General features: G+C 36.4%; 3 protein-coding genes across 3 annotated transcripts; 1 reads left to right on the top strand and 2 right to left on the bottom strand.

The window, feature by feature from the left end:
- Positions 1 to 59: 59 nt before the first annotated feature.
- Positions 60 to 2,205, bottom strand: LOC146133389 (deoxynucleotidyltransferase terminal-interacting protein 2-like). The gene is made up of 6 exons (XM_083397726.1): positions 1,910 to 2,205; positions 1,531 to 1,648; positions 890 to 1,014; positions 584 to 716; positions 269 to 393; positions 60 to 190 (listed from the first exon to the last, which is right to left on the bottom strand). Exons 1-6 carry the CDS (start codon positions 2,203 to 2,205, stop codon positions 112 to 114), a joined length of 876 nt encoding a protein of 291 aa, XP_083253852.1. The 3' UTR covers positions 60 to 111.
- Positions 2,206 to 5,637: 3,432 nt separating this feature from the next.
- LOC146133388 (ATP-dependent RNA helicase DDX18-like) lies at positions 5,638 to 7,929 on the top strand. Its single transcript, XM_083396569.1, has one exon. The coding sequence runs from the start codon at positions 5,674 to 5,676 to the stop codon at positions 7,471 to 7,473; it is 1,800 nt and encodes a 599-aa protein (XP_083252695.1). The 5' UTR covers positions 5,638 to 5,673; the 3' UTR covers positions 7,474 to 7,929.
- Positions 7,930 to 8,196: 267 nt separating this feature from the next.
- Positions 8,197 to 13,717, bottom strand: LOC146133387 (sialate:O-sulfotransferase 1-like). The gene is made up of 5 exons (XM_083397725.1): positions 13,694 to 13,717; positions 12,905 to 13,071; positions 11,763 to 12,001; positions 11,359 to 11,556; positions 8,197 to 8,576 (listed from the first exon to the last, which is right to left on the bottom strand). The coding sequence occupies exons 1-5, from the start codon at positions 13,715 to 13,717 to the stop codon at positions 8,197 to 8,199; spliced, it is 1,008 nt and encodes a 335-aa protein (XP_083253851.1).
- Positions 13,718 to 13,878: the final 161 nt, after the last annotated feature.

The following is a 13,878-nucleotide window of genomic DNA, read 5'->3' as shown; positions in this document are numbered from 1 at the left end:
AGTTAAACAAAGAACAGTTCTTCAAGTAGGATAAGAAATCTGCATCTTTTCATTTTTACCTTTTTATTAATATCAAAGTAAGCAACACTTTTCAGACAAAACAGTAAAATTTCACATTTTGTCTTTTTTTCTTTTTCTGTAACCATGGTAGCCACCCATCGCTCTTCTTTTTGCTTGGATTTCATTGTATCTGCAAATAGAAATATTTTATACAGTGACTGATACCACGCTAAAAAAAACATTATAGGGAATAAGTTATCTATCTTACTTTTTCTTTTGGTAGCGCTTAAAGTTAGCATCAGCAAGCAATTCATCTGCAAGCGTATTTTTTCTTTGTTTCTTGGGTACACGAGAACTGTAAAAATCGGCTGAATTGTCCATGATCTTACCAATCTAAAAACCAAATAGGGAGGGCATAATGTTATAAAGTGCCAGCAATTACATTTAGTTTTATATAAACTTTCATTGGTTAGCAACAGACATTTAAAAGTAAAAAAACATATATTTTAGCACATGTTTTTAACATGTTCATCTTATTAGTAAGATGGCAACTTGAACTTAGAACAGTGTAAAATCTTCATGCCTGGAAATATTTTGGAACCGTTCTTCTGTCATTTTTCTTGTAAAATCGCTTGGGGTCAAGTATTGATCTCATTTGTAAGATCTTCATATCACGTTTGACTTCCTCCGTCATTTCTGGAGCTTTCATGTTAAACCTAGTAAAAAATGATAAGTTAGGAATGGCAGATCATGTTGGTGAATTACAGTATACGAAAAAAAATTACCGGGTTTAGGTCTCATTTATTATAAATTAAGTATAATTTATACTAATTGTCCATAACCCAACAATTTGTGAAAAAATCAGTTTTAGGCAAATACTTGAAATTACCATTTCTTGCCGGATGTGGAGTCTCGCTCTTGCTTTCGTTGTTTCTTTAGGGCACGTTTTCCGGCTTCTATTGGTACTTGATGCTTTGCCTCAAAGTCAGGAGTGATAACTGAATATTTCAAAACCTTTAAAAAACAAAAAATATTATAACAAATAAGTAGGGAATAAACAACAGTGTCAAATAATGAATGTTGAATGGAATGTTGTGATGGCAAAAATCTAACTCCACAGTGAGATGTTTAACCATTCTTTGCCTTTTTAAGCAATGTTATCTTTATATCTAACTGCGAGGATGAATTTGCCTTCACGTCAACTTCCTGTTCCATGACTTACAGTGTCTTTCTATGACTTGCATTGACTTTTGATGGTTTTTCAAACATTGTATATTAGTTAAAAAAGGAACAAACTAACAATGTGTTGAAAAAAATAAAAAAAAAACAGGCATAATTGTATTTAGCACTTTCAAATCATTTACTTTCTTATATTCATTGTAAGTAAGAAAATAAATTAAATTTTCTGTCTCAGATATAGTTGTTCATCTTTTGTAGAATATAATGATAGTTCTCTATATGTTCAAGCTTTATCAATTTAATTAATATTAATTAAAATGTTTAAAAAATCCGTTGAATGAAATAACTTACTGGATCATTTTTATTATTTGGGGCATATAGGTTCAATATCTTCCTATTCCCTTCAGTTGGAGAATCAACAGAAAGATATCCCTCCACATTCAAATCACCAACATCGATGGAAGATGATCTGAATAAAAACACTAAAGGCTTGTAAAAGCAATTTAAATCCTAAAACACATGACATGGAATTTAGTTGTTCAGATATTTTATTTATTTTTCCAAACACAGTTTTTATGTTTTGAGCAGTAAACATTGCACAGTGTAGGCCTACCGAGTTTTTTTTAAAGTTTGCTTAGGTATAAACAAACAAAACTTTCAAATTTGCCCAGCAATAGAATAATAAAAAGTAAGAACACATTATCAAAATTATAAAAATAAGGTTTCTTACAAGGTTTCTACTTGTTCATTGATAGTTGAATATATATGTGATGGATTATGCATGGGGTCTTTTTGTTGAGATAAGTTGTAACTTTTTGCCAATTTTTCTGCAAAATCGTCAGCAAAAGAATCAATGTCACTGTCTGAATCACTTGAATCGTTAGAATCATTGTCATTGTGTACGTTTTTAAAAATAACATCAACATCATCTTCTTCACTTGTATCGTCAGTATGTGGACTAACTTCAACACTGTCATGCGGTGCTTCCGTTCTTTCTTTGAGAGGGGTTGGTAGCCGAGGTCGCATATACGGGCGTTTATGTCGCATATACGGGCGGTTGTTGGTCGCATATACGGGCGGAGATGTCGCATATACGGGCGTTCGCATAATGTCGCATATACGGGCGAATTTCTCTACCGAACATACTGTGTGGTGTAAGGCGTCGGAATGGCGTTCTATCAGATTTTAGTAGGCCATTATGAAGTGTTTGTGTTGCCTGACAGTTATGACGTCATATCATGTCTTCATCGTAACGTCACTCTCATGAAGTTCTGTAGTAAATAGCTCATATTTGGCTAGGTCGCATATACGGGCGTTCGCATAATGTCGCATATACGGGCGAATTTCTCTACTGAACACACTGTGTGGTTTAAGGCGTCAAAACGGCGTTCGAATAAATTTTAGTTGGCCATTATAAAATGTTTGTGTTGCCTGACAGTTATGACGTCATATCATGTCTTTATCGTGACGTCACACGAATCTAGTGGTGTAGTAAATTACCCATATATTTGGCTAGGTCGCATATACGGGCGTTCGCATAATGTCGCACATACGGGCGAATTTCTCTACCGAACATACTGTGTGGTGTAAGGCGTCGGAATGGCGTTCTATCCGATTTTAGTAGGCCTTTATGAAGTGTTTGTGTTGCCTGACAGTTATGACGTCAGATCATGTCTTCATCGTGACGTCACACTCATCAAGCGCTGTAGTAAATAGCTCATATTTGGCTAGGTCGCATATACGGGCGTTCGCATAATGTCGCATATACGGGCGAATTTCTCTACCGAACATACTGTGTGGTTTAAGGCGTCAAAACGGCGTTCGAATAATTTTTTTAACTTAAAATTAAATAAATTCATTTTTTATGTTCCTAATCCTTCTTGTCACTTCAGTCGCGGTCCTCAGTAGAAACACTGTGTTTAATGAAAAAATCTAGTTTGATATATACTACGCCTGTTATTTATTTTTCATTTACTTATCTGTTGTTTTAAACATACAAATAGCCTCCCGCAAGTGAGTATATACTATTATTATTGCAATATCGTTGCGTTCTTTTTTGGATTTCGCGGTATTTTATTTTACGTTTTACAGTATTTGTTTGGTAATTGTTTTCTTTAAATAAAAGATTATACGATTTTGCTGCCAAATTTTGGATTGGCTCGCTGTATATCGAAATTTACCATGGAGACAAAGCCATATTTTATGACGGTCAGCTAACCGACAAGAAATCAAGCAAAATGTGAAATACATTACCAGAACAAAAATCGAATGTATGATGTAACAAAATAACCTTATATAAACCGTTTGCTAATTTATAGTCTTGTTTTATAGTTTTGTTTATATTTTTTATTTATCCAATACAAATGTATTTTGAGTGTGTTAATTGGCAGCTGCTGTATTTTGTTAGCAAGAATCGTTAGGACCGTCAGTATTACAGTATGGTAATTTACTACACCACTAGATTAGTGTGGCGTAATTATGAAGACATAATATGACGTTATAACTGTCAGGCAACACAAACATTTTATAATGGTCAACTAAAATTCATTCGAACGCCGTTTTGACGCCTTAAATCACACAGTATGTTCAGTAGAGAAATTCGCCCGTATATGCGACATTATGCGAACTCCCGTATATGCGACCTAGCCAAATATGAGCTATTTACTACAGCACTTGATGAGTGTGACGTCACGATGAAGACATGATATGACGTCATAACTGTCAGGCAACACAAACACTTCATAATGGCCTACTAAAATTTGATAGAACGCCATTCCGACGCCTTACACCACACAGTATGTTCGGTAGAGAAATTCGCCCGTATATGCGACATTATGCGAACGCCCGTATATGCGACATCTCCGCCCGTATATGCGACCTACAAGCGCCCGTATATGCGACATAAACGCCCGTATATGCGACCTCGGCTACCAACCCTGATGCTTTCTTTTACGGGTGTAAGCTTTTTAGATTGTTCAACTTGATCTACGGTTGTTTCATCCTGACTAGTTTCGCTGTCTCTGTTACGGATTCGTAGGCTCCGCCTTGGCATTGTTTCAAACTAGTGTTCACAGTAATAAACGTCGAATTGGATAACTCAAGCGACAGTCGCAACTTAAATCCAATGGCTTCTTTAACTTGTAAATAAATATTTCCGAAAGTTAAGGGGAAATCCCACAAAAGGGGGATTATTTACATATTAGCGTTGGCACCATGTCGCTCTACAGTCTATATAGCAGTTAATTAAACATTCTAAATTTTTCTAATAAAAAAATTAGGATAATTATACAAGATTAGTACAGTTAAAAGTGTATATCTAGTAGTAATAATTTAATACTACCTTTTAACTTTGAGCGAACAAGGATACTAATAATTTTCGCTTTGGCTGTAGCCAAAATTCCAAACACGTGTGGTTGTGACATAATGAGTTCAGTTAAGTATATTTATTGCTTTTTACATGTTTTAAGCTTATATGTTTTAAGGGATTATGTTCCTCGTTAATTAAATTTTTTAAAGCCATCCATGTACACTGCATACCTGAATTAGTAATTGCACACCAAAATTTGAAACAAAAGTTTAGTTGAGGTAAGATTTTTTTGCCAGTCTGAAATATATGGCAGATCACAAGATCTCACTGGGTGCATCAAAATAAATCGTGTGACTAAGTGGTCAAATATGTACCCGGCTTGTTAAACACACAAATTAGGGTACATATTTGACGTTTTGGGTGCAAGTTGGTTCTGCTGAAAACACACTTGCAGGTGCACTTTCCATAGTACTATACTTTCATCCATACAAACAATAACCTAGTTTTCCACTGGTAAGAAAATTAAATGAGCAAATTGATAAAAGTTATTTGCCCAGCTGACTCTTATAATATTATCATATAATAATTTTGGGCACTCCAGCAATTTTAGGTAGAAAGTAACGCAAATAACAAATAAATAATACTTGACCCACTTATACCCAAATGCTAACTGTCACCCTATACTAAATAATGTGTGTTGCAGTATGCTGTATTTGTAAACCTTTTTTGTGTTACTTTCTACGAACCAAATAGAAAGAGCTCCTAATTTTGCAGAGTTAATCATTAAAAATAGAAAAATGACACATACCCCGAATTGCAGTCTAGACATTAACTTGTGCTGGCTTTAAAAGTGTATGAAAAATATTTTTACCTCTTTTGAAAAAATTATTTTTTTGATTTCAATACAAAATTTATTAAATTCTTAAAACAAGAAACAATGTTTAATTGGGGTTCCGAAGTGTTAGTAAAAGTATATTTGAAATAAAATACTCTAAATTTGTTTTGTATAATTTAACGTCCTGTCATGAGTCTATGAGAGTGTATTTAAGAATTCTATAAGCACAGGATGAAAATTTTACCCATGTTTGCATTGTGAACCTGTTACGCAGATACCCTGAAAACAAATAAATAATTTGTGTATATATAGATATTAGGGATTACCACAGTTGTAAATCTTTTTCATAACTATGGCTGACCACATGCGAAAAGTTCGAAAGAAGCTTAACAAGCGCAAAGAGCGACAAATGCAACTAAAGTCTCTGAGAGAAAAAGTATTGCAGGCAGAGTCTGTTTCTGTTCCTGATACTGAATACTCACAATTGCATGGAAGAGAAAATGCAGAAGATGACCAGAATATTAAGATGGAAGAAAAGTCTTCACCACCACCAGAAGAAAGTTCAACCGAGGACGTTGTTGTGTCAGAAGAAGAAACTAAACCGGAACCTTTGGATATAACAGTTGCCCCTGATACATCGCTACCTGTTAAGGTTATAAAAGAAACACCAACTGAGGACACTTCTTTTGCCTCATTAAGCAAACTAGGTGTCAGCGATCTAACTTTAAAATCAATAGAGGAAATGTCATTTACCCATATGATGGAAATTCAGGCAAAGTCAATTCCGCCATTGCTTGAAGGCAGAGATTTATTGGCAGCTGCAAAAACTGGAAGTGGAAAAACTTTAGCATTTTTAATTCCTGCTGTCGAGCTTCTCTACAAACTCAAGTTCATGCCAAGAAATGGAACTGGAATTATCATCATATCACCAACAAGAGAACTTGCCATGCAAATCTATGGAGTTTGCCAAGATGTTATGAAATACCACTGTCAAACATTTGGTCTGATCATGGGGGGGAGTAACAGATCCTCAGAGGCAAAAAAGTTAGCAAATGGGGTCAATTTACTTGTGGCAACTCCTGGACGATTGCTAGATCATTTACAAAACACACCCGAGTTTATGCATAGAAATTTGCAATGTTTAATTATTGACGAGGCTGACAGAATACTCGAGGTTGGTTTCGAGGAAGAAATGAAACAAATTATTCGCCTCCTTCCAAAGCGACGACAGACCATGTTATTTTCTGCTACACAAACAAAAAAAACTGAGGATCTTGCAAGAGTTTCACTAAAGAAGATGCCATTGTATGTTGGAGTTGATGATGTAAAAGAGGAAGCTACAAGAGAGGGTCTGGAGCAAGGATATGTTGTTTGTCCTTCAGAGAAGCGTTTCCTAGTGCTTTTTACATTCTTGAGAAGAAATCGTGACAAAAAGATTATGGTTTTCTTTTCATCGTGCATGAGTGTAAAATACCACTATGAGCTTTTGAACTACATCGATTTGCCTTGTTTAAGCATTCATGGCAAGCAGAAACAAACAAAACGAACCACCACATTCTTTCAATTCTGCAATGCTGAAAAGGGAACACTTCTTTGTACGGATGTTGCAGCCAGAGGATTGGATATCCCAGAGGTTGATTGGATTGTGCAGTATGACCCTACAGATGATCCAAAGGAATATATTCACAGGGTTGGCCGTACTGCTCGTGGCGTGCATGGAAAGGGTCATGCTCTGCTGATTTTAAGGCCAGAGGAGCTTGGATTCCTTCGATACTTGAGACACGCCAAAGTACCTCTAAACGAATTTGAGTTTTCCTGGTCCAAAATAGCTAACATCCAAAACCAACTGGAGAAGTTGATCCAGAAAAACTACTTTCTCCACAAGTCTTCACAGGAGGCCTACAAGTCCTACATTCGAGCATATGCATCACATTCCTTGAAATCGATTTTCAATGTTGAGACCCTGGATTTGCAGAAAGTAGCATCTTCATTTGGCTTCACAGTACCACCTTTTGTTGACCTGAATGTTCACAGTAAAAAGGCCAGTAGAAATGTAAAGCGGAATCAGTATGGAAACCAACAAAGCCATAAGGCAAAGATCTATAAAAATGTCGGAAGAAAAAATCAAGATAAAAGAAACTTTTCTAGATGAGATTTTTCAAGTATACGTTTTGTCGCTATTTAAAAGCTGTATATTATTAAAAGTCTTAACGAATGTTTTTGTTCTAAAAAAATATTTTGAGGTACTACGACAGAAGCCTAAGATACAACCCTTTAGGCCTTAGGTGAAAGAAAAATTTAGTGATAATTTTGTAGTCTTACCTTGCGTATGTATTCTCAGCGCGCAAGAAGATAAAAGTTTTAGCACAAAGCAAAAAAGGATAATAAAACAACAATATCTAAAGCAGTAAAATCTATAATACCATTCTTTTAAAACCGGCGACGTAATAAAGCCAAATAGGCGAACACGACAGAACTAGATCTAGAATCGTCTCTAAATAAGACCTAAACCTGTCGAACTAGGCCATGAAAAAAACTACGATTGTATCACTGTGTATTATGCAAAAGTAAAATATATGGATCATAACGCAAGTGTTTTACAACGAAGTACAACTGCCAATAAATGCTACCAAATCCAGGCAGTAATGCTGTTCCTACTTGTACGTATAGTTACTATAGATGTAAAAGATACAAACAGTGTTCTATGTAAATTCTGTTTCCAAACATACGCTGTACGAATTCCAAAACCAAAAGTTTACTAAGGTATAATGTACTCTATTTGTTGAAGCGCGCAAATTTAAGGTCTTCTGAAGCTGTAGGCATTTTTCGATTTTGCAGCAAAACGTCTAGCCATTGGAAAAGCCCCTTGCGGTCGTTATAGTTGCGTTAAGTAGGGATTGTTGTACTTTGGAAGTTCTCGCATGACCCCTGCGTTATTAAGCACTGTTCGCACTTCGCCAACAACTCTATCTATAGTTTTACACAACTCGATAGAGTATGGGTTTAAAGATAACGCTATCATGTCAAGTTTATAACTTCCATACAGCTCCTGACTGAGGCAATTTAGTCTTTCCTTAAAATCTTCCGGTTTCAGCAGACTATTGGCCGAAAAAAGTACTATATTGTTCACCACGTCGATGGGATTTGCAGTCAGATCGTCGTAGTATACAGCCAGAAATGGCTTATTCTCGGTTGCAACGATCACCGCTACTTTCTTCCATAAAAGTATGGAGCGATTTGCGTAGTCATGAAATGCTGTAAAAAAACAACAAAAAACATACCAGCCAATAATCAAGATAAGTTTTGCATGTTTGTCATAATCGTTGGTATAGGCCTACTACACACGCAGGGCCGAATTAACCAATAGGCTAGTAATGCTATAGCCTTAGGCCCTGGAAAATTTCGGCCCTCAACTTTTTAAGGTACTGATAGTGATCAGATCTAGTACTGATACAGTATAGTTTTTGCTTAAAACGAATCACAGAGTCAAGTAAATATGTGCCTTGTGTGTGAGTAGATAAATAAATCGTTTCATCTATGCTGCAAACGAGTTAAGAATTATCTATGTTCTGTGTTGTCAATTTTAAGGAGAATGCACAATAAAACCTAAAAAGCAACAATACCAAAATCAGAAAAATCTATTAACCCATAGTATTAAGACCAATGACACAATAAAGCCAAACACGCAGATTAGCCTACTGCCCAGTACACAATAAGATCAAAATCGTCTGAATACGACATAAAACTGTCAAAACACATTCTAAATTCATCGTAATATTGCCTAAAGGGCCAAAACAACGCCTGAAGCTGTAGGAAGAGGCTATGGGGCGATCGGGTGCTGTGTGTTAGGCCTGGCATAGGCCGTATTGGTGTCGACGTTTGGACGCCCTAGTGAGCGGTTCCATTAGGGCGCCGCTGTTTTTGCATTGGATTTTTGCCTTGTTTGGGGTTATTGGTGGGTAATGGGTAGAGGTTAACATTATTACGGGAGTTAGTGATGTACGTAGGGGCGAGGTTTGAGGTTATTTAAAGGGTTGTTTAGCCTGATTCTGGCCATTTAGGTCTTATTCTGACGGGTTTTGAACTTATTTAGGTATTGGTCCTATTTTGGTCTTATTTAAAAGTATGTTTTATTGCAACATCGATGTTGTTCCTATTTCGGTCTTATGGCTTGACTCTCTTTTAAGCATAGATAGTGATGTTGTTAGAGGTTTGAACACTGGCGTTGACGTAAAACGTTTTTAGAAAACGCTTTCTGTTGCGGAAGTTGAAATAGTTTAACTTGCCATTGACGCTGGCAACCTTTTCAGTATGAAATGGACGACGCTAGGGTTGTGCGCCAGACGCCAACGCTAAAAGCAAAATGCGTCTAGTGTGAACTAAAAAAGTATATGCCTACGTATGGTAACGAAAAAGTAATTTTAAATATAGGCTACATCGTAATAGGGGAGATGTGGGACCAGTGGATCACAGGGACCAGTGACTCGGGAGCTTTTTTTCCTCTTTCCATTTAAAATAGATATTTGAAGATTTGAAAGAATAAAACAATTTTTGAGGCAAAAAAGTAAAATTATGTCATCGTATAGAATTTGTATGAGAGGTCATTGGGGGCCACGGGCATAACTCTCTGGCTAGGTAGTAGGATACAAAACCCAACTACACAAGTGTCTTTATTTATAAAATTTGCCTGTAAACTTAAATTTGTGATTTCAATTATGACCTTTCTTGTAACGTATTGTAACATATTTTTCTGACACGTTCTTCGATTTACTCGCAAGTATAGGGATGTTCAAAGTATAATATTGTATCCTTTTATTACGTTTCATCGCAAACTTTTACGCCTAATCCTACGTTTGCGAGTGGCAAGAATTGGATAAAGGCCTGTCGCTTTGGCGAAACAATTACTGTGCTGCTTTATATATGTACCATGTGGTGCGGCGTCAGCGATTTTTCGGGCAGCCAATTACTAGACGATAACCTTCGCCTAATCTTTAAGTTTCCGTCAAATGCTGTTGGGCACGCAACTATAACGTGTAATGTCTGGTGCAGAGATTTCCCCATTTTCTTTAAGAGTTTGCAAATGAACATTCCATCGTAAAACGCGCAAGGTATGCTACGGGGTTACTTAAGGTGAACTTTTAGGCCAATATTCAGCCAGGTTATGCACAGCGTTTGGCAAATAATAGTAACGCATTATTAAATAAAAATAGAAAATCATCTCGGCGAATGTAGTGAAAAAACAGAGTCGAATACAAAAAATACCTCGGTAGAGTCCCAAAACAAGCTTTGCAATGACTAACTAAGTTGGTTTAATTTAAAATGACTGATTTGTTAAATAATTAGAAAGTAGGTGCATTTATTCAACTTTTCTCTTCTTACATTTTGAGTTAAATGCTGTGGTATGTTGAAGGGTAGATTAAACTTCACGTTACGACCTCTAAATCCTATTTTGCGACGCAAATAAACCTGAAGATGCAAAAGCGTCAAAAGTGACCCACTGGTCCCACATTTCACCTACACTATGAGTCTATGACACTAAATTTATATTATGTTTGTGTTATTTGGCAGTAAATAATTTTAATTTTTCATGTATGTATGTATTTTTACTACTTTTTGTAACTTCGTTTGCAAAATTAGGCCCTTTCCTGGTAAATAGCCTTAGGCCTATATCACCCTTAATCCGGCCCTGTACACATGTGTTTAGAATAAAACTAATTTAGCCTACACGTTAGGCCTAATAAGTAACCATGTTATTACCAAGCAAGGTTTAAACATAACTTTTTTGTTTTTTAATAAACCTAAACAATCGTTATATATTTATTTGTGGCTTTGTAATACTAGCTGCGTTTTATCAACGTATTTTAGTTATAGTGTGCTATAAACATGTGTGGATTTTTATGAAACCAACGTAGTTCAATACTAAAAGCATATTGATATGTAAGTCATGCTAGTATATATATATATATATATGTGGTATATAGGTCGGCACGCATTCGTGTAGGCCTAAAGACTCGTTATGTTCTATAATTTAACTTACATTCCAATTTATTTTCTATGTTATTAATTCCACTTTCGCCATCGTTAATTCTGCTGAAGTCTGCCACCAATGCCTCGTAAGGATTGCGAATGATCAGGACAGTTTGACCAACCTTCGCTCTTGCGTAGCCAGGTATAATAATGTGGTCACTGATCATGTCTGTACGATTTAGACTCGACAAACTTTCACCGAGAAACCCTGCGATACACTTAACAATGAATCCGTTCTAACGACGTTGTTTTACATAATGAGTACATTTTCGAAATTTAAAAACCGTTTGATCCAGCGGTTTATAGACTTTCGTCTTTTCGATATACAACTGTCGTATACGTAATGTTAAAAACGTTGTTGGTAATTTCGTTTTTATTTCGAATTAACAAAGTAAACACATATTCATTTCCCACCTGAATTAAACAGCGTCTGGTCGCTGTAAATGCTCCCAGAAAAATATCCAGTTGCCTTTTGCAGCAGGTATCTAATCCAGGTATTCCCCGAACACGGGAAAGACGTGACTGCGATTTTTCGATGAGAACGACGCTCTGGTAGAAAACTTAATTTTGCGCATCGCTCATCTTCAGTGAAGGTGCGATAGATTTCTATTGCACTCTTGCCGCCCAATCTCGTCTGTTGTTGCAGGTTAAACCTTGAACAAAATAAATCTCCTTTCTTAAAAAGCATATTTTTTTCTGGGACAGGTATTCTGGCTACCAAGCCATTTAAAAGTAATGCAAATCAAAGTCGAGTAATTTGAGTTTCAGCGTCAATTCACAGAAAACCAATATTTTTAACAAAATCGCATTAACTCAGGGGTTTCCAAACTGGGGTACGAGAGAAATTTTAGGGGCACGTAAGTAAGTTTAATTTTTCGCAACAATGATTTAAAAAATTGTTGCTCAAGTTTATTAGACCGGCGAGAAAAACGCCCTTCTAAATGCAGTATACAAGCTAGAACAACTATAGGCCTATTCTGCGCATGTTAGCGACATGTTGCTAGTCAACAACATATCACTTTTGTTTGAATGCTATTACAAGTATAGAAAACTGTTAAAATAACCAGTGTTTTGATTTGACACTTTTTTCACCCTTGAGAGTCATATTGTCTTTGTATAACGTTATTGGCCCCAGCTATAATAAGTTTTGTGAATTTCATCTACTACCGTGTTAATGATGGCCTAATATACCCGGGTTATTTGAAAAAAATCCATCGGCACTGTTTTTGTTTGGCCAAACATTTTTATTGGGTAAAGTTTATAACTTTATAGCAGACAGAGCAAAAATGGCTTCCAACCATAATAACGCGCGTTTTCTTATTTCAATTCTTATTTTTTAAGTGTTCGTCATACATACAGATAAAAAGAAAGGGTGTGCGTAGCTAAAAGTTTGAGAACTCCTGCTAGCTCAAAAAAGTGATTTTGCCAAATTGCACATCTGATTGCCAATATCGAACCCCATAACGTAACAATGTACAAACAAACAAATACAACGACACGCATTTCTAACTGACCAAATACTCGAAGTGCAGCTTCGATATCAAAATCGCATTTACCTGTTGGTCATCTTGCCGCAAAGGCACTTGGCTTCCTGTCGTGAAAAGGCCGCGAGCGGGTGGCAGAACTTGTGGCAACGTTCCACGCATTCCTCGGGGGAATAAACGCGCGCCGGTCGAAAGCCTGCTGCGGGGCTCGGGGTCTCAAAGCTTCCGAGCCGACGCGACTGGATTTGTTTTTTCGTTAACGGTCCTGATTTAGCATCGGTACAACAAAAAGTTTATTGTGATTTGTTTGAGAAAAGCAAAACAGAACACCTTAGTTTTCAATTATGTATCTAAATTATTTATTAACAATTTTTTCGGTAAATTTCCAAATGGAGTAAGTTTTAATAATAAGAAATCTCAATGAAAAATACGACAAACCAACTTGTGACAGAAATATCCATTTTTTCTTTTTGTTTTCTTCTAAAACAGCTAACTGACAGTTAAAGGATAAATACAGAAAAAAGTCACCTTTGAGACACGGCGACAATATTCTCAAGTATCGGGTCGCGTTTTGCCCGCCACAATTCTCGCTTGATCCTGAACACTTGGTGTCGCACTGTGTCTCTCTGGTCACGTGCACAAAAACGCTGGCGTGACAAAAGCACGTTGAACCGTTCGACAACCCAACATGAAACAGGCGCCTTTGAAGCAAGCTCTGTTATTTTATTGACTCATTAACATGTTGATAAAACTGGAACGATTCAAGCTTAAGGTACATACCACAATGCGCATGCCAAGCTTTCGCTTGTATACATGCTGCCTATTAAGATTAAAGATAAACAACTACGACCTTTTACTTACTTGGAGTTGCACAACTGCACACATAGATCAACGGTCAACGAGTCAATTTGAGCTTCAACTTTTGGCTTGGTGGCCAAATCAAAGCACCCAAGGTTTGAAACTGCAAAACGCAAACATGTTGAGCCACTAATATTAATAAATCTTTTTACCTGTTTGTTACCTTCGCAGTAATATTCGGATGACCT

Source organism: Ascidiella aspersa, chromosome 9, assembly GCF_963924565.1.
Source record: "Ascidiella aspersa chromosome 9, kaAscAspe10.2, whole genome shotgun sequence".
NCBI lineage: Eukaryota > Metazoa > Chordata > Ascidiacea > Phlebobranchia > Ascidiidae > Ascidiella > Ascidiella aspersa.
The sequence above is the reverse complement of the archived record's forward strand: the minus strand, read 5'-3'. Positions and strand labels throughout refer to the sequence as shown.

What these genes read in the sequence shown, in the direction of transcription:
- LOC146133389 (XM_083397726.1), bottom strand. Translation starts at nt 2,205, where the DNA reads ATGCGACCTCGGCTACCAACCCCTCTCAAAGAAAGAACGGAAGCACCG. An exon ending in AATGAACAAGTAGAAACCTT is followed by an intron (nt 1,649 to 1,909) that starts GTAAGAAACCTT and finishes GTTTTTATTCAG; the next exon opens with ATCATCTTCCATCGATGTTG. An exon ending in CGGTTCCAAAATATTTCCAG is followed by an intron (nt 394 to 583) that starts GCATGAAGATTT and finishes TTTGGTTTTTAG; the next exon opens with ATTGGTAAGATCATGGACAA.
- LOC146133388 (XM_083396569.1), top strand. Translation starts at nt 5,674, where the DNA reads ATGGCTGACCACATGCGAAAAGTTCGAAAGAAGCTTAACAAGCGCAAA.
- LOC146133387 (XM_083397725.1), bottom strand. Translation starts at nt 13,717, where the DNA reads ATGTGTGCAGTTGTGCAACTCCAA. An exon ending in GTGCAGTTGTGCAACTCCAA is followed by an intron (nt 13,072 to 13,693) that starts GTAAGTAAAAGG and finishes AAACAAATCCAG; the next exon opens with TCGCGTCGGCTCGGAAGCTT. An exon ending in TGCGGCAAGATGACCAACAG is followed by an intron (nt 12,002 to 12,904) that starts GTAAATGCGATT and finishes ATTTTGTTCAAG; the next exon opens with GTTTAACCTGCAACAACAGA.